Source organism: Cherax quadricarinatus, chromosome 18, assembly GCF_038502225.1.
Source record: "Cherax quadricarinatus isolate ZL_2023a chromosome 18, ASM3850222v1, whole genome shotgun sequence".
Taxonomy (NCBI): domain Eukaryota; kingdom Metazoa; phylum Arthropoda; class Malacostraca; order Decapoda; family Parastacidae; genus Cherax; species Cherax quadricarinatus.
In genome coordinates, this window is record NC_091309.1 from 4,646,272 (window position 1) to 4,666,684 (window position 20,413).

The window sequence follows — 20,413 nt, forward strand, 5'->3', positions numbered from 1 at the left end:
AGTTGACCTATATGGACCCCTACAACAGGTGGAGTTGACCTGTATGGACCCCTACAGCAGGTGGAGTTGACCTGTGTGGATCCCTACAGCAGGTGGAGTTGACCTGTATGGATCCCTACAGTAGGTGGAGTTGACCTGTATGAACCCCTACAGCAGGTGAAGTTGACCTGTATGGACCCCTACAGCGGGTGAAGTTGACCTGTATGGACCCCTACAGCGGGTGAAGTTGACCTGTATGGACCCCTACAGCGGATGAAGTTGACCTGTATGGACCCCTACAGCAGGTGGAGTTGATCTATATGGACCCATACAACGAGGGATAGCCTGCATGAATCCCTACAGAGGGTGGAGCTGACCTGTATGGACCCCCACAGTGAGTGGCTGACTTGCTTAGATGTCCTCTGTTCTGGCATTTATTAGTCTGGCTTCTCACTAACATTCTTAGGAGAGTGCACTGTGTCTGGTACATGGCTCTTGATCCAAGGAATGGGAACTACCCTTCCCTACTTTGAATCAAAGCTGATGAATAAAATAATGCACCCAGGAAGAAAAATTGGCACATCACTCACCAGCAGTTACTTGTTACATTTGAGGTCTACTGACAGCACAGGAGCCATTAGGCCGCAATTATATAACAAGATTATTTTGAACGCTAAAACAGAGATTAAATCAAATTTCCATTGAACATACACTAAGCAGTGTAGGTTGGGTAAGATTCGTCAGGAAATGGAACAAGTGTTTCTTGATGACCCGCCATTGCTTTAATAATACAACGAAAGAATAACTTCTGTATATGGCTCGTTCATTAAACAACTAGTGTGTTGTATTCTTGCTATCTATATTCTTCCTCAGTTATTTGCATCAAGATCAATAAATTTTATTACCGGAATTTAAATATCACCCATGAAATTTAATGCATTTATAAATTTATAAATAAATAAAAAGCATTTAAAATATTTATGGAACAATTCACAACCCACAAATTTACAATGAAAACAGGATGCTGTCACCTATCAAGGTTTATGTCATGAAAATTCTTAATGAGCAAATATAACAGCTAATAACAGTTCTGGATCTCCCATTCTATCATATATCAATCACTGAACTACAGAGTCATAAGAATTCTCCAACCATAAGACTGCGAAGGTTGACACTGGCCTGTAACTGCAACCAGTATTCTACTTGCAGAATCCTTATGACTCTGCATCAATGGCTAATGCAACAGGTTGGTAGTTTTATGACACTCAGACCGTGACTGAATCCCATTCACCTACTGAAATGAAGTTTTCAGTATTATTACCTTTCCAAAACTTTGCTCCTGCTTTGTTTTGTGGTTTCCTTCGTCGTTTGCTGTGGAAATAAAAAAATAAATTAAACTATATTGTGCTTTTTTTTAGTAAACAGCAGCTATTAAAAACTGTATTTTCATAAATGAATAAGACAGATATACGTGCAATAATTAACTGGCACTACAAAATGTAGATGCTATACATACACGCCATAATCTGTTAGAAGACTCACGATTCTTGTAAGTAAATTTTAATATACGATCGTAAAATTACGCTGGAAAAAGAATGGAACTGAAAATAATAGCTGCATGCATAAATATGCTTGAGCCTGTCATCCACTTGACTAGTTACTGTGTGATGAGGACAAGTGTCCTTTTGTCTCTACCAGCTGGACATAACCATGATAGTAAACAATGATCGACTATCTAAATGAATATTTTTGTAAGTCCCTTGAAAGGTTTCTTGATGGTGGTGGGGGCTCTTGATTCAAGGAATTTTATTTATCGTCTCCTTCCTCGAATCAAACCTCATTGCCTCCCATTCTCCAGGCGCTAAATAAGCCTTTGGGCAATGTGTGGTGTAAATATTATGCAGAAAATTCGGAGTGTGGAAATTAAGAAAAGGTGCGGAGTTAATAAAGTATTAGTCAGAAAGCTGAAGAGGGGTTGTTGAGGTGGTTTGGTCATTTAGAGAGAATGGATCAAAATAGAATGACATGGAGAGCGTATAAATCTGTAGGGGAAGGAAGGAGGGGTAGGGGTCGTCCTTAAAGAGGTTGGAGGGAGGGGGTAAAGAAGGTTCTGTGGGCGAGGGGGCTTGGACTTCCAGCAAGTGTGGGTGAGCGTGTTAGATAGGAGTGAATGGAGACGAATGGTATTTGGGACCTGACGAGCTGTTGGAGTGTGAGCAGGGTAATATTTAGTGAAGGGATTCAGGGAAACCGGTTATTTTTATATAACCGGACTTGAGTACTGGAAATGGGAGGGGTTTGGGATATTGGCAGTTTGGAGGGATATGCTGTGTTTTTATACGTATATGCTTCTAAACTGTTGTATTCTGAGCACCTCTGCAAAAACAGTGATTATGTGTGAGTGAGGTGAAAGTGTTGAATGATGAAAGTATTTTCTTTTTGGGTCACCCTGCTTCGGTGGGAGACGGCCGACTTGTTAAAAATTATTATTATTAACAGTAATAAATGTTTGCCCTGAAAATTTCAGGTGATACCATTTGTTTGCTGAAGAACTGAAGGTACACTTACTATAAAAGGACGAAAACAACTAGGAGCAGCAGCATCAGCAGAACAAGGATGGAGACAGTCACGGCCACAGCAACACCACTGTCCTCCTTCACTAGAACAGGTATGGGTAACTTCATCTCTTCATATTCACTGTTCCCTGCAAATTTATTATACATTATTATGAAAAAAAATTACAGTACCTGGACTGGAACAAATCACTAATAACCCACGAGTTATAACTTGCCAATGTTCCAGGTCCGAGTGAAACGTCTTAAATCTCCGCTTGTAAGTGGGAGTTAGCTGTCATTATTCATTATTAGGTTAGTTTTAAGCTTCTTTGGCCGTAGTGTGCAGTATTCATCTGTTGGAGTGTGAGCAGGGTAATATTTAGTGAAGGGATTCAGGGAAACCGGTTATTTTCATATAGTCGGACTCGAGTCCTGGAAATGGGAAGTACAATGCCTGCACTTTAAAGGAGGGGTTTGGGATATTGGCAGTTTGGAGGGATATGTTGTGTATCTTTATACGTATATGCTTCTAAACTGTTGTATTCTGAGCACCTCTGCAAAAACAGTGATAATGTGTGAGTGTGGTGAAAGTGTTGAATGATGATGAAAGTATTTTCTTTTTGGGGATTTTCTTTCTTTTTTGGGTCACCCTGCCTCGGTGGGAGACGGCCGACTTGTTGAAAAAAAAAAAATTGATATCCTTTAACATCTAAGGGTCCATCTGTGATTTTTGTCATTGTATTTTGAAGTGAATACTAGGATAATAAAACTTGGATGCTTTTTTTTAAATTGTGTGCCAGATTCCTTCCAAAGTTTTGTTTGAGTGTTCTCATTATTTGAATAGCATCACTGGCCTGGTCACAGACCGGGGCGCGGGGGCGTTGACCCCCGGAACTCTCTCCAGGTCTCCAGGTAAACTGAAAGTGAGGAAGAGATCACGACAATGAGACCCCTATAAACACTGGTATATCACTGGACAAAATTCCAGTCAGGGTGAACAGAAATGAACTAGAACAATGATTCTCAAAATAATTCAATTAATTTTTTTACATTGTTTTTTTCTGTCCCTTTATGATGGCGATAATTTTTTGTATGTAAGTAAGGGGGGTAAATGAAGAAATACATCAAGCCGAGGGGGTTAATGATGGAGGAAAAGTTGAGAATCCCTGATCTAGAAAATACATCAGTTCACATAGCAGAAAAGATTGAGCTACACGATGGACAAGCCATTAAGTGAAGAATGGCACCCCTGATCTCTAGACAGTCAAGAGTTGAAGAGGTTTAATAACGTAAACACCGACCACATCTTCAAGTTTAACATGACATACTAAACAACAGTGTGAGAGACGGTTATATTCTCTACCTTACGCAATGTTATTTATATTTTCTACTCTATACCGTTATAATGTTCACATTTTCTACTGTCAATGGTGTTACCAAAATCTCTACCCAGTATGGTGTTATTTACATTATCTACCCAATACGGTATAGCAGTATTTGCATAAGACAAACAACAGGAAATTCTGCTCTGAGAGAGTACTAACCTTATGGAAAAGTCTACCTGCGAAATGTGTACAAGACAACGTATTATAGTTCAACATTCCCCGGAAAGTATCACTAGACAAAATGGGGGACCCTGCATAACCCAAAAGCTTCTTGTCTGCCCCAAGGTCACCACTGATGGGAGATACTGTAGATAAATGGTAATGTATGGATGAAGATATGATCGAGCCTATTAAAAAAATGTTCGACTGAGTCAATGAACAGAGGAGAAACGTTTTTTTTTTTTTTATATTTTATTTAAACTCAGGTACAAAATTATATGGGAACATAATCAATATGTAACAAGATACAGGCAGTAAAACGATAATCTGCAGTGACTACACAAATACCAAAGAAGCACTTATATAATGACATCAGAATTGGCTGCTGCACTCCAATCAAACACTACTTTTATGTACCGTGCTTCACGTGAAAAAATGGTCTTATAATAAAAACGATAGTCCTACTTAGTAATGCTGACACTCCCCCCCCCCCTTGAAAAACATACCACTTTCACCTGAGTATACTCATTGACATCTCTTATACATTTATTAGAGCATTAAGGATATCATTGACAACATGTATAAACACAATCCAGCCATCTAAAAGGCTGACTATAATACAAGAAAAGTCTGAACATGATGGCACACATCCACCAAAGAAACCAATCCACACCCTAACCCTCATATACCCCATGATAACAATCAATATCGTGCACGGTGGTGGGTTTAATACACTACCGCTGACTCTTCAACCCCCCCCCCCCCACATGCCTAGTAACTGCGTCTGCCGTCACCACTCATAACCTCCATCAGTCATTAAAATTTAAAAATACATTAAGGTACAATAACAAAGGAATATGAGAACCCCTTATCGTCTCGCCACAGATAAATAAAAATGTTACATTTTCTAATTATATACTGCTGATTCATCTTTGTGCTTACAAAATATCCCCTATCCCCTATGCTTTTTATCTCTTTACTCCATAGCTAAAACCCGATTATACATTTCATCAATCAAATTATATTACAATAAGCATAATAATATCAATACTTATCATCCGACTAATAGGTGTACATTATTATCACCCTGAGTTCCATGAAATTTACATAAGAATTAATACATATATTGACAATCCTCACAATCCTTCCCGTCTTCTAAATACAGTGTACATATATCCAATGACATTTCGTTATGATCCAATCATATTTACTTTACACTTCCCCTTTTCCCTAGTGCAAGATAAATGCCACTTGCACTAGAGTCACAACACCTTACATTTGTTCACTTAAAACGTATAAAAAAAGAACTAACATAAATAACTTACAACGATATATAGATAGTAATTATTTGACAAAGTGAAGAATACCAACTAATATGGTTAACAGTACACAAGAAATTGTAACTCACTCACTAATACATATTCCCATTTTTTATGTATTATGTTCAACAAGATATCTATATTTATTAACAATGTTCCAGAGCAATATCAGACTTACTCTGTCATGCACTAAGTTACACAATATAACTTATGGCTCCTAATAAAACATGTACCGGGCAGTACAACCTCAATCATTAACAAAACCAACCTGGCAAAAGACACTTCAGAAAGCCACCCCCTGCCATCCCCTGACCCCATGCTATCTGTATTAAAAAACACAAACTCACGTTCCCTTCCATGCTCAAGTTCGTACCTGACGTCAAAAGTCATAAAACACCTGTCTCTTAACGAAATGTCACTAGTTCACCCCCCTTACGCCCTCCCATTCCTAACGACTTTACACCCATATGCTCCACTACCACACACTTTTATTCCACCTTCCATCCTCCACTAATCTCAAAAAAGAACAAGAATGCCAGTTTAGGGAGAACCAGCCCAATCCAGCTCTAAACTACACCCAACCCTAACATTACACCTACCGACAGATTACGATAACCCAAGGGAAAACTATTTACCCACAACCTCCCATATAGTAGCCTATTTCTGCATACTGTACGATACACACTCGCCGCAAGCGCCCGCACCCTATATTCACCCCCCACCTCCCGCATGCACCAAGACACATACAAAAAATCTGCCACTACATACATCACTGCCCTCCGAATGTCCTTGGAAACCCCTCCCACATCAAAATGCAAAGCCCTCAAAGTCGAAATGTTTCTTCCCCCTCCCGCCACTATACCCAGAACTCTCGCTAACCATGCCCTTACAAAACCCAAGGTTTCACAAAAATATATGGCATGAAAAGCCGTCTCCTCTTCCTCACAATGCAAACAAGTGCCAGCACCTCCATAACCCATTCTATATAGCACTGACCTTGTAGCTAGAATTCCCATAAAGAATCTATAAACCACTTCACGAACCCTTGGCTTTAATCTGATTTTCCGAAAGTCTTCCCAAATGCCCCTCCAATCATACATTGGGTATGTAGCTACTCTCTGTATCACTGTACCCTGCCTACCTGTCCTCCCAAGCCTACTTACCCTTACTTTTTTTGCTTCCCTTACTGCCAACAAATTTCGCACCATATCTTCACACTCCAGTAGTGCCTTTCCCTTCCACCATTTTCGCACATCCTTCATGACCTCTCCCACCCTTCTACCCCTCTCCCCTCCCACCCTCAAGTATCGCTGCTTCACATACACTGCCTTCACTCGTGTGTCCAAAGGTATAAGACCCAGCCCACCCTGCCGCACGCCCATCATCACCACCTCCTTCCGTAGCCATGGCTTCCCATAACCCCACACATACCTCAAAACCACCCTCTCCAGTTCCTGAATATCACACGACCTCAGGGGATATATTTCTGCCACGCCCCACACTTTACTGTACACAAGTGTATTTACTACCACCACCCTCTGCTGCAATGTTACATCCCCAGCCCTCCACCCGCGCATCCTACCCATCGCTCTACTCACTACTTCCTTGGAATTTATTCTCTGTGCCTCCCCAGCGTCCGCCATATACACAACCCCACATATCTTAATTCTATCCACTACGTTCCACCCATACTGTTCCCCCAACCCCCCCCACCCACGTGCCTACTTCTAATAACTTTGACTTTGCTCCATTAACCCTCATCCCTGTCGCCCCACCAAAAATCTCTATTATACGTCCCACATTCCCCAATCCTATTTCCCCTCCTACCAAAACTGTGGTGTCATCCACATACCCCACAATACCACATCTCCCAGGACCCACCTCTCCCTGTTCCCACACTCCTTCCTCTATAAGCCTATAAAAAGGGTCCTGCATGCATGCAAAGAGGATTTGAGACAAGGGGCAACCCTGTCGCAAACCCATCCCCATCTGCACTGGCAACCCTAACTTCCCATTAACCTGAACCCTGACTGTTGCAGGCGTATACAAAGTAGTCGCCCAGCGCACAATCTCATCACCAAAACCCTGTTTTTTTAAAATACACCACAACATATGTCTATCTACACTGTCATAAGCCTGCTTCCAATCAATCCCCAAGATCCCCCCCCATTGTCTACCCTCCACAAAATCCTTAATTCTTCCATGCCCCTCACGCATACTTCGACCTGGAATCCCACACTGTCCTCTATGTAGGACTCGGTCAAGCACCTTTTTCATACGGTTACCTAAAACCTTCGCAAAAACTTTATAATCTGCACACATGAGGGAGATCGCCCTATAAGCACCCAAGGTCTTCCCCCCCCCCCCTCCCTTATAGACCAAAACTACTACCCCCGTGCCCTGCGATTCCCCCAACACTCCCCTTTCCTTCATACAGTTAAACAACCGGACCAGACATTCCTTCATACAATCCCAATGTGTAATATAGAAATCATTAGGAATTCCATCAATGCCCGGCGCTTTTCCCCTACTCAAGCCCATTATCGCCTCCTCCACCTCCTCCTCACTGATCCTACCCTCTATTACCGCACTCTCCTCCTCCCCTAAAATACCTCGAATTCCTTCTCCCAGAATCTCTCCCTCCCTCTCTCCTCCCTCCCTCTGCTTAAAATTCTCCCTAAACCAATAATCAGCATAATTGCTCATTCCATCGGTGGTACTAAGTACCTGCCCCACCCTATATCCCCCCACCCCTTTACACACCTCTAATCCCATAATCGTGGTCATCTGTTGCCTATTCCTAAATCTCCTCAAAACACATCCTGACGGTTTGTCACCCCATAGAACCTCCTCTAAACCTTCCCTCACACGTATCGCATCAAAACGAGAATTTTGTATATCCCTCAATCTTCCCCTTAAAACCTCTATTTCTCCATGTCTAGCCCCCCCTCCCCCTTCATAACAATCATTTAGCTGCCCCTCTAAATATTTCTGTAAACCATACCTCCACCTCGCCTCATCCCTTCCTCTATGCTGGTAATACTCCCTAATCTGCAATTTAGCGTGCTTCTCCCACCATTCCAAGATATCCTCCTCTTCGTTGCGAGCCTCCCATAGTTGCTTCCACCATTCCCTAAAAAACAACCCCTCCCCCTCTCCCTGAAGTAGCCTCACATTCATTTTCCAATAACCCACATACCTACGAACCATCCCTTCCCATGCCATCTCTGCCAAAACGGCACGATGGTCCGAAAAACCTAAATCTATCGTCATTACACGTTCTACTGTTATATCTCGAGTTATATATATACGATCCAACCTGGCAGCATAACCCCTCCGCATAAACGTGTGCTCTACTTTCCACCCATCGCCCCTGATTATGTCATAAACCCCGGCATCCCTCAACAAATCCCTCAATACCCCAAGCACACACCCTGCCCCTCTCGGTTCCACATCCTTATTCCTGATTACACAATTCCAATCCCCACCTATTATAGAAACCATTGGTAAACCCCGCATGTAGAAAAGCAAAACCTCCCTTACAAAATTCACCTTAACCCGTATGTTACTATCTGCCGGCATATATATCCCCAGAAAACATACTCTAATCTCGCCCCATATCCCTTCCACCCTCACCACCCTCCCCTCCCCTCCCTCTTCCCACTTGAGCATGTGGAATGGGCTGGACTCCCTCACTGCCACTGCCACCCCACCCTTTAATTTCCCTGAACTACCAACATACATCCTAAAACCGTTCAGCCTCAACTCTCTGCCATACTTGAAATTGTGTTCTTGAATAAAACACACATCAATGTTAAAACGCCGCAAAACATCCTCCAACCATACTCGTTTACCGTCAGTTCTAAGGTCATTCACGTTTATCGTTAGACACTTAAAGATTCAGAAAGGGTGGCTTTCCTCTATGTCTCTGTGTCCTGTCTGTTCCACTTTTTGCTGCTTCTGTCTTTTCTCGTGCACTCTTTCCCGCCTGTGCCCCCTCCCCCCCCTGTGCACTACCCCGCCCTTTCTTAATCACTCCTGCCCACGTCTTCTTCCCTGTACGCGGAGCTGGTGTTATAACCTCCTCATCCGACGAGCCTCCAGCCCTCTTTCTAGATGTGCCCTCAATTTCCATATCAGTATTTCCATTGCCCTTGTGCACCTCTGCTTCCACCTGTATCAACTGCAACATGCCAGGCTCTGACCCCAGAGGATCTGGAATCTGCTCAATCAAGTCCTTCTCAACCGTCAGAATTCTCCTGTCTGTAGCTGGGTTCTCCTCCGCAGGCACGTCCAGGAAAGACTTAATCATCTCCTGTAGGGGCGTAGATAACTCCTGTGGATCACCGGTCTCTCCCACCCCCACAGGCTGCTGCTCAACTCCCGGGCCCGCTTGCGGGGGATTATCCGAAGCCACTGGTAGTGTCACACAATTCTCTAACACGCCCTCCACTTCTTCTGCCCAATTACCCGTGCCTGCTGCACTCAAATTCTTCGGCAGAGGTTCCGCCTGAGACTCCGTGGCTACTTGCCGTTCCCAAGGCCGCGGCGCTGCTGCTCTACCACATCCGGCCGCCATGTGGTCAAAAGCGCCGCACAGGCGACACATCTTTCGTTGTCCCGCGTAGGTCACGTACAGCTGTGTCCTAAAATCCTCCAGGACAACATACGATGGAATAGGTCTTCTTAAAGACATCTTGACGGTGTAAGATCCAGCCGGCAACCCTTCATAGATTCCCTCCGTCCATCGAACTAAAGTTATATCATGCACCTCACCATATCTTTGAAATGTCTCTCTGATATCTACATCGTCTGCCTCGAAAGGAACGTTGCGGATCCTCACCCAGGTGTAGTATTTTGAGGCATCCCGCAGGCGTACCTCCAGACCAGATGATACGGTGATGTTCTTCTCTTGGTACTGAGTCACCGTCCTTTCATATGCCTCCAATGTACAGAACTTTATGAAGATTCGTGATGATCCATTAAGTGCTATTCCGTGTAAGTCTTCAACTTCAATGCCAAACGTGTCCCGTATAATCGTTGGTAATAAAACAGAGGCATTCGAAGGGTAAATTGCCCCTTTAACAAGGTCAACACACACGGTGTTGCTCCTCCTGCGGTAGCTGGCAGCCATCTTGGTGAAAACAGGAAGTTGCGCACCAGAGAAAGCAAGAGCTGTTTGCGCAGTGCGTCCACTCAGCCCGAAAGCGAAGAGGACAATGAGAAACGTTTTAAGTGTAAAAAGCATAAGTGAAGGGGACCCAGTTGGTAAGGAAGTAGACGCAAAGTTTATATATGAATTTACCTGTAGATATATTATGACAAAATTCATGAGTTAAAAAAAAATAGTAGAAAATTATCAAAATTTTTAAAGGGGTGGAGGGGTAAGCCAGCGGAAGGCGTTGGTCAGATGACCAAAAGCTTCAGGGACAGATCATCATGTGACTAAAACCAGCATCAGCAAACACTTATCCTGTTTCCTGACAAATTTTACCTAACCTCTGATTAATGTTTAATAGCCTAGACTCAAGAGTTAGAGTTCGATCCCCACACTGTTGGATGAGTATACAGAGACATAGTTTGATAACGTTCTTGACGTGGATTAGGCACTAGAGAAAATAAACCAATCAGTAAATAAAAATATAAAGACTAAGTCATAATGATTTACCCTGGGTAGTGGTTTGTGTTATGCGCAGCCTTCACATCAATTTGTTAATGATAATTAAAAACTACTAGAATCACGTAAGTAAATAAATTACCTTCCAGGTATATCTCAGCCACAACCGCGATCATATAATGTTCGTTGGTTTTCAACTGGCAGTTTTGATAAGTGCCATCAGTCTTTCCATCTCCTACCACAAATTCATCTAAGTCCTGTAAAAAATATGTATGACAAAGCTTTTATAACTTGAATAATAAAACAGTTTTATCAAGTACATGTATTTGACATAAGTATAATTTGTTATTGATAAACAATTTCACCTCACCGCTAAATTCTTTGAATTTAAAGTGTGTATAGTGTATGGAATAACTATTGTACTCATTATCCATATACTACTGATCATTGCCAAGGTCAATAACTAACAACAGCATTACTCTTACTGGAGATATAACTGCAGCCACATATGGATTATCTTTAGCACAGTCCTGGTCACTTGTCTGGCGCCTCGACCTCACAGCTTCTGAAGCAGACATCAGTCTCTTCTGCTTGTTACGATGTCTCAAATATTCATCTTTATAACTCTTGATTGTACTGACTTGTTTGCCCTCGGGAAGATGATGTGCCAAAATTGCCAGAGACCTACAGAATAATTTGTGATGTGACTAAATACATATATAGTGTTAATAAAGGCAAAATTAAAAAGTGTTCTAATTATTCCAAAGACAGTCATTTATATGTAGTTTTTTAACACATCGGCCGTTTCCCACCGAGGCAGGGCGACCCAAAAAGAAAGAAAAATACTTTCATCTTTCAACACTTTTACTATCACTCATACATAATCACTGTCTTCGCTGAGGCGCTCAGATACCACAGTTTAGATGTCCCTCCACACTGCCAATATCCCAAATCCCTCCTTTAAAGTGCAGGCATTGTACTTCCCATTTCCAGGACTCTAATCCGGCTAACCGGTTTCCTAAATCCCTTCACAAAATATTACCCTGCTCACACTCCAACAGCTCGTCAGGTCCCAAAAACCATTCATCTCCATTCACTTCTAACACGCTCACGCAAGCTTGCTGGAAGTCCAAGCCCCTCGCCCCCTCCCTCCAACCTTCCCTCCACCTTCCTTTCCCTACAGATTTATATGCTCTCCAAGTCATTCTCCCTCGTTTCTTTCCTCAAAGTCTGCCAGAGTTAGTACCCTTGGACTTTTCTTCTCTCGGAGAAGAACAGTATAATGTGCCTTTTACACTTCAAGAACTGGAGGCAACGCTCTCAGCTTGCCGATCATCGGCAGCTGGGCCTGATGACATTCATATTCGTATGTTACAACATTTACATCGGTCAGCCCTTGTAGTCCTCTTACACCTCTTCAATCTTATTTGGGCACAAGGAGTTCTTCCCCAGCTGTGGAAATCTGCCATTGTTCTCCCTTTCCGCAAACCGGGTACTACAGGACATGATGCCTCCCACTATCGCCCCATCGCTCTTACAAGTGCAGTTTGCAAAGTGATGGAACGCCTCGTAAATCGACGTTTAATGTGGTATTTAGAGACTCACAACAGTCTCTCCGCTAGTCAATATGGCTTTCGTAAGGGTCGTTCTACCATAGACCCCTTACTACGCTTGGATACGTATGTTCGTAATGCCTTTGCGAATAATCACTCAGTTATTGCCATATTTTTTGACCTTGAGAAGGCATATGACACAACTTGGAGGTATAATATTTTGGCCCAGGCCCATTCCTTAGGCCTCCGAGGCAATCTACCATCCTTCCTTAAGAACTTTTTAACTGACAGACATTTCCGTGTTCGAGTCAATAATGTTCTTTCCCCGGACTTCGTCCAAGCTGAAGGTGTCCCTCAGGGATGTGTTCTAAGCACAACACTTTTTCTCCTTGCTATAAATGATTTGGCCTCTGTTCTTCCACCCAATATTTGGTCATCACTCTATGTTGATGACTTCGCTATTGCTTGTGCAGGCGCTGACTGTCACCTTATTGCAGTTTCTCTCCAGCATGCGGTCGACCGTGTTTCCACTTGGGCCACCACACATGGGTTTAAATTTTCAAGTACCAAAACTCACCAAATTACTTTCACTAGACGCTCTGTTATCTCCGATCATCCTTTGTATCTCTATGGCTCCCGTATCCCTGAACGTGATACAGTCAGGTTTCTAGGCCTTCTCTTTGACCGTCGGTTAACCTGGAAACCTCACATTACCTCTCTGAAGGCAACTTGTCACAGCCGGCTAAACCTTCTTAAAACCCTTGCTCATCTTTCCTGGGGAGCTGATCGTCGAACTCTGCTTCGCCTACATTCAGCCCTCGTTTTATCGAAACTCGATTATGGTGACCAGATTTATTCCGCGGCCTCTCCTGCTACTCTCTCTAGCCTTAACTCTATCCATCACCAAGGCTTACGTTTGTGCCTTGGTGCTTTTCGCTCTTCCCCTGTTGAGAGCCTCTATACAGAAGCAAATGTTCCATCCTTGTCTGATCGCCGTGATGCCCATTGCCTTCGTTACTATGTACGCTCTCACGATCTACACAATCCTTCCATTTATAGAATGGTCACCGATATTAGTAGACATTCTTTATTCGTTCGCCGCCCCTGTTTGCTCCGTCCCTTTTCTCTTCGCCTACATTCACTCTTGTCTTCCCTTCAGTTACCACCTTTATATGTTCATGTAGCATCTCACTTTTCCCTGCCCCCCTGGGAAGTTCCAGCTGTTCGGGTCTGTTCTTTCTCACTCCCTTGCTCGAAAGCTCAACTGCCTACGGTGGCTTCCCGCTCTCTTTTTCTTGATCACTTCCACTCCCATTCTCATGCCACCGCTGTGTACACAGATGGCTCTAAGTCTTCAGACGGCGTCGGATTCGCAGCAGTGTTTCCGGACAGCGTCGTACGAGGGCATTTACTATCTTCAGCTAGCATTTTTACTGCTGAACTGTATGCCATTCTTGCAGCACTTATTCGTATTGCATCTATGCCTGTGTCATCATTTGTAGTAGTCTCAGACTCCCTTAGTGCTCTACAGGCTATACGAAAATTTGATACATCTCATCCCCTAGTTCTCCGTATCCAACTTTGGCTACGCCGTATCTCTACCAAACATAAAGATATTGTTTTTTGTTGGGTCCCTGGTCATGTCGACGTACAGGGCAATGAACAGGCAGACGCTGCTGCGCGGTCAGCAGTATATGACCTACCAATTTCCTATCGAGGTGTTCCATTTCTGGACTATTTTGCTGTAATAGCTACCCACCTTCGCACCCGTTGGCAACAACGTTGGTCAACTCTGCTCGGTAACAAACTTCATTCTATTAAACCGAGCATAGGTTACTGGCCGTCTTCTTGTCATCAGTGCCGAAGTTGGGAGACCACTCTCTCCCGCCTTCGCATTGGCCACACTCGTCTTACTCATGGGTATCTCATGGAGAGGCACCCTGTTCCTCTCTGTGAGCAGTGTCAAGTTCCAGTATCGATTAGCCACATTCTGTTAGACTGCCCTCTCTATCAACGAGCACGTAGAATTTACCTCCAACGTCGTCTTCGTTCTACTACTCTCTCTTTACCTTCCCTTCTTGCTGATGGACCCTCCTTTAATCCTGACTCTCTCATTGACTTCTTGACAACGACCGATTTACTCCACAAACTCTGATGATACTTTTCGCACTCCCCTCAGCCCTTTCTGGTTCAGTCTCTTGCTGCCCTTTACCCTTTCACCATCCACTGCCCTGCTGTTGTCCGTAACCTGTTGCTCATCCATCTCCCTTTTGCCACCTGATGCCCTCACTTCCTTCCTGCCCTGCAGCGCTGTATAGTCCTTGTGGCTTAGCGCTTCTTTTTGATTATAATAATAATAATCCAAGTCATTCTACTATGATCCTTTCTCTCTAAATGACCAAATCATCTCAACAACCCCTCTTCAGCTCTCTGACTAATACCTTTAGTAACTCCAAAACTCCTAATTTCCACACTACGAATGTATATATATTCAACCGTCTCCCACAGAGGCAGGGTGACCCCCCCAAAAAATAAAAAAGCACTTTCACCATCTTTCACACTGTCTTTGCAGAGGCGCTCAAATATGACAGTTTAGATGTCACTCCAAACATCCAATATTCTAAACCCATCCTTTAAAGTACAGGCATTGTACTTCCCACCTCCAGGACTAACCGGTTTCCCTGAATCCCTTAACAAAATATTACCCTGCTCACACTGCAACAACTCGTCAAGTTCCAAAAACTATTCGTCTCCATTCACTCTTATATAACAAGCTCAAACATGCCTGCTGTATTTCCAAGCCTCTTGCAAATAAAACCTCTCTTACCCCCTCTCTCCATTCTTTCCTAGGACGACTCCTACCCCTCCTTTCCACTACAGGTTTATACATCCTTCGAGTCATCATATTTTGCTCCCTCTATTATTTATTCATTATTTACAATATCTGACCCATGAAATAAACAACTTAAATATATTTGCCTTTCCTGTGAAAATATACTAATGAAAAATATATCTGCAGACAATATTTAAATAATAAATATAATAAACTTAATGGAGATAATTAGGCAGCATAGAACTAACCTCTCACCGTCGCCATTCATCTCAATGCTGGGCAGACCAAGAGTAACATTAGTGTTGGTTTTAGTCTTCACTGTAAGTTCTCCTTTAAATTTAGGTTTGATGGGCAGAGTGGCGACCATTCTGTTCAAGGTCATGCCACATCCTGCAGAGTTACAGTAGTGAGCCTCAACTCGGAAGCGTTTGCCTCGCTTTAACCCAGATATCTGATGGTGATATGAAAGATTGCTTGAAAACAGTGTTATGGTTTTATAAATGGTATAATCAATTAGTGAACCTAAATATCAGGGTCCTCTGAACTGTGATGTAGGTACACTCCTGGCAACAGAGATTGTGCGAATGAAGGTAATTGTACTTTGTCTCTTTTGGGTCATCCTACACTGGCAGAGGGACGGTGTGTTAAAAAATGTATTTTAATAAGTTGTAAGTGTACTGATATCAATGACTTGTGACAAGCAAGTTACCCCTAACATTGGCTTTAATACATAAATTATGTCAAGTCTGTACAGACAGTAAGAATGTGTCATTCTTACTGTTTATCCCATTTTCTCATTACGGTGGTAATTTTCATATTTTTCTTATTATAGGTTGTTTACAGGCTAAGAGCTGTTAACCTACCTCAGCTCTTTTCAAAGCCTAGGACTATCTAAAGTATATTACCACCCCTTGCGATGCCACCCAAAACAGTCGACTATCAATCAATCAATCAAGTTTATTCTCTATAAGGATTACAATGTGGGGTTTACAGATTTTGGGTATTGTGTGGTTTACATGTTTTAAAATACTAATTACAGAGGGGGCCACTAGGACACTTAGCGTGGCTAGGCATATCGGGCAGACTTAGATTAATTCTAAACTTTAAATTATTACAGATTATGGTATTAAGGCTAAGTGACTACATTATAGTTTGTGAGTTTAGCAATGTGAATGCTTTTGTTTTGGCACAATACATAGTGTCTATATTGGAGTATCATAGGCAAACTTATGACTAGTTAGGATTCATTATTTTAAGATTAAGATTCGTATTTCTGTGTTTATAGTCATTGGATGAGTGAGTATAAGTATGAACCACCAGGTGGTTTACATGTAGTTAGTTGACGGGGTGTATCAGGGAGATAAGATGTTTTCTAACTTAAGTTTTGAAAGTGATGAATGTGTCTGCAGTTCTAGAGTTTTCAGGTAGGTTGTTCCAGATTTTAGGCCCTTTGACACACTGAATTTTTGTAAAGGTTTAGTCGGACACGGGGAATGTCATAGAGATGTTTCTTTCTGGTGTTATGCCCGTGGGTCCTGTCACAACTATCAAGAAAGCATTTTAGGTCAAGGTTAATATTGGAATTTAAGGTCCTGTAGATGTAGATTGCACAGTAGTAAGTGTGGATGTTCTGAACAGGGAGTAAGTTTAGATCTATGAAGAGTGGGGGATGTGTTGCCGGGGATGGGATTTAGTGATTATTCTTACTGCGGCTTTTTGTTGGGTTATTATTGGCTTTAGATGTGTTGCTGCAGTTGATCCCCAAGCACAGATAGCATAGGTGAGGTATGGATAAATGAGTGAATGGTATAGTGTGAGACGGGCAGTTTGCGGCACGTAGTATCGTATCTTGGAGATTATTATTATTATTATAATCAAGGGGGAAGCGCTAAACCCGGAGGATTATACAGCGCCTGGGGGGGGGGGATGTGGAAGGCATTCAGGCTTAATTCGGGGAACTGGAGCACAGATCCAATTCCCTAAATCAAGAGGTATCTTGGAGAGGATCCCCACCGTTTTGGATACTTTTTTTTGTTGTGTTGGATATGAGTGCTGAAATTTAGGTAGTTGTCGAGGTATAGACCTAGGAATTTGCCCTCATTATGTCTGGCAATTAGAGTGTTGTCGATCTTAATGTTAAGTTGCGCAACACCTGCTCTGCTACCAAACATAATGTAGTAGGTTTTGTCAGTGTTAAGTGTAAGTTTATTGGCTGTCATCCAAGTCAGAATTTTGAGCAGCTCCTCGTTGACAATGGTGTTGAGGGTGGCAAGATTAGGGTGGGAGATGACGTAAGTCGTGTCGTCAGCAAAGAGAATGGGTTTCAGGTGTTGGGATACGTTTGGAAAATCATTAATGTAAATGAAGAAGAGCAGGGGACCAAGGACACTTCCCTGCGGAACTCCAGTATCAAGTGGCCGTGTTGATGAGGCTGTGTCTTTAATGGTGACATACTGATACCTATTAGTAAGGTAGGATTTGAAATATGCAAGCGCATGTCCTCTTATACCATAATGGTCAAGTTTGTGGAGTAGGATGCCGTGGTCTACTGTGTCAAACGCTTTTCTTAGGTCAATAAAAATTCCTAGTGGATATTCCTTATGTTCCAATGCTGTGCAAAGCAGATCTAGCATTTTTTTTACAATTGCATCATTAGTGCTTTTATTTTTCCTGAATCCAAACTGGCAGGGGTTGAGTATGTTTTGTGCCGTTATAAATGAATATAGTCTTCTGTGCACGAGTTCCTCGAAGATTTTGGATAGCAATGGTAAGTTTGATATTGGCCTATAGTTGTTTACATCTGTAGGGTCACCACCTTTATGTATTGGTGCAACCCTTGCTGTCTTGAGTAGTGTCGGGAAAGTGCTAGTTTCTAGTGACTTGTTAAAAAGTAATGTAATAGCATGCAAAAGGACATGGGTCGCTCGCTTGTACAATAGTGGTGGGACGTGAGACTAACACCCGGGTCCTCTTCAAGGGGGGCTCCTTGGCGTGGTGAAGAGGCTCTTGGTCTGAGGAATTAGCCCTGTCGGTCTTCTTCCTCAGACCGAACCTAATTACCCCCCATTCTCCCCTCCCCTATCCCATCCTCCCCTTTTTCCATTCCTCCTCCTCCTCCTCACCCCTCCCTTTTGCCCTTCCTCTTTTTAGCCTTCGTGATTTCTCCCACAGGCGCGCTAGTTCCTAGGTAGGGGAAAGGACACCGGGGTCGATCCCATTCCGTTGAGGTTTCTTGGCGGTGGCGTAGTTTGCCGTGGAATCTGGATTGCCTAGGGATGTCCCGATCCCTCTCCGGTATCCCGGAGTAGCTTTGGGTGTCTTTTGGGCGACGGGTGTATCTCTGGAAGCCACCTTTCGGATTCCGGGGGTGGTGGCTGAAGGAGGTATGCTTTGTGGCGGATATCCGGCCGCCCTCTCTTTTGTCCACCGAGGTAGCTCGGCAGATGTGAGGTTGCTATCCCGGATTGCTGGTTTACTGGCATGAAGGGTAGGGTATGGCACGGGTTCCATGCTGCATCTGCGCTACTAGCGGTGTCGAGTCCTCTTGGGCGCGGAGGGAGATTTCCGTCCCTTTCATTCCTCCTGGGAACTATTCCTCCCCGCTCCCCCCTTTTTTTATTCTTTTTTTTGTTTTTATTTTCTTTTCTTCTTTCTTTTTTTTTCTTAAAAACAAAAAGCAAAGGAGTAACCTAACCATGGCAGCCCTAGTCCATGAAACCACTACCCCCGGGCCCCTTCTTGATACCGCACCCCATTCTGACCCTGCCTTGTGTTTAGACCACTCTTCGGACACTCCTGATGCCCCTGTACCTCTTGCTGGTGCTGTTTCCTCACCCGCTTCAGGTACCGGGGCTTCGACTGACTCCTTCGATTTGTCTGAACTCCGCTCTCCTTTGACTATGCTTCCGGCTTCTCCCTCTACGGTACGGCAATTTTCGAATCGCCCACCCATTTCATGCCGGACCAACTCCGGTCCTACTCCTAAACGCCAACGTCAATCTCCTGATGATGCTCCGTCGTTACCTTCCCATTCTACTCGGAAACGACCGACACGTCAAGCACTCCCTCTCCACGCTCAGTTTCGGACCACACAATGGACTAAATTCTTTACTTTAAGACCAACTTCTTCTTCTGCCTACCTTTCTGACCATAGTATTGCCAAAGCGCTCCTGCGTCATGTTGGCAGAGATATTTCATTTCACGCTCTCAAGAGCGGTACGCGCATCGTCACTGTCCAGAATGCTACCCAAGCTCATGATCTTTCTCTCCTTTCGAATATCGATACTACTCCTATCACTATTGAAAAACATCTTTCTCTCAATTCTTGTAGTGGTACTGTCATTCTGCCCCATACCATAGTCCAACAGAATTTCCAGTCATGTGGCAATGACATTTTTGAACAGCTGGAACTCCAGGATCTCCCAATCCTCAAAGTAGACACTTATGTCCTTCCTGCCCGGGGGCGGAGACGTTACCCTTGCAATGTGGCTCGTTTAACTTTTGACAGCCGAGAACTCCCGTCCTCTGTATATGTCGCGGGACATCGGTTACAAGTTCGAAAGGTGATACCTACACCGCAACAATGTAGAAATTGCTGGCGTTTTGGTCACCCAGCGAAATATTGCAGATCTATGGCCGAATGCCCAGTCTGTGGTGCCGACAACCATTCTAATACATCTTGCAGTCAACCTCCATCTTGCCTTAATTGTAATGAAGCTCACCCTTCGTACTCCCGCCGTTGCCAGGTCTACTTAAATGAACGTGAAATCCGTTGCCTCAAAGAGGCAGAAGGTCTCCCTTATGCTATGGCAGTTACTCATCTCCGCCTCCAAGGGAGACTACCCCGTGTTTCTTATTCTCGTGTTTCCAAACATCCCCCCACTTCTGGGGTCCCATCTTCTGCAGCCTCCTCTGTTGTTACCCCTCCCATAGCCATTACGGCATCTAATCCTTTTGCTGTCCTTGGCTCTGACGTCCCGACTACAACTCAGTCTGTTCTCACATCTTCGCGTC

General features: G+C 43.5%; 1 protein-coding gene and 1 long non-coding RNA gene across 3 annotated transcripts in view; one reads left to right on the forward strand and one right to left on the reverse strand.

Annotated features, from left to right (window-relative positions):
* LOC138852853 (uncharacterized) overlaps positions 1-11,667 on the forward strand; it is a 37,966-nt gene extending 26,299 nt beyond the window's left edge. The window contains exons 2-3 of the long non-coding RNA XR_011392131.1: positions 2,507-2,647; positions 11,538-11,667. This is a non-coding gene — a long non-coding RNA (uncharacterized lncRNA). The remainder of the gene's footprint in view (positions 1-2,506; positions 2,648-11,537) is intronic.
* The window catches only part of LOC128689536 (receptor-type tyrosine-protein phosphatase kappa-like), a 169,723-nt gene that overhangs the window by 36,799 nt on the left and 112,511 nt on the right, over positions 1-20,413 (reverse strand). For both annotated transcript variants that reach the window (XM_070086110.1, XM_070086109.1), the window contains exons 24-28: positions 15,649-15,851; positions 11,500-11,698; positions 11,157-11,271; positions 2,548-2,683; positions 1,301-1,350 (exon numbers count right to left, since the gene is read on the reverse strand). In XM_070086110.1, the coding sequence (XP_069942211.1) occupies positions 1,301-1,350; positions 2,548-2,683; positions 11,157-11,271; positions 11,500-11,698; positions 15,649-15,851 (703 nt within the window). The remainder of the gene's footprint in view (positions 1-1,300; positions 1,351-2,547; positions 2,684-11,156; positions 11,272-11,499; positions 11,699-15,648; positions 15,852-20,413) is intronic.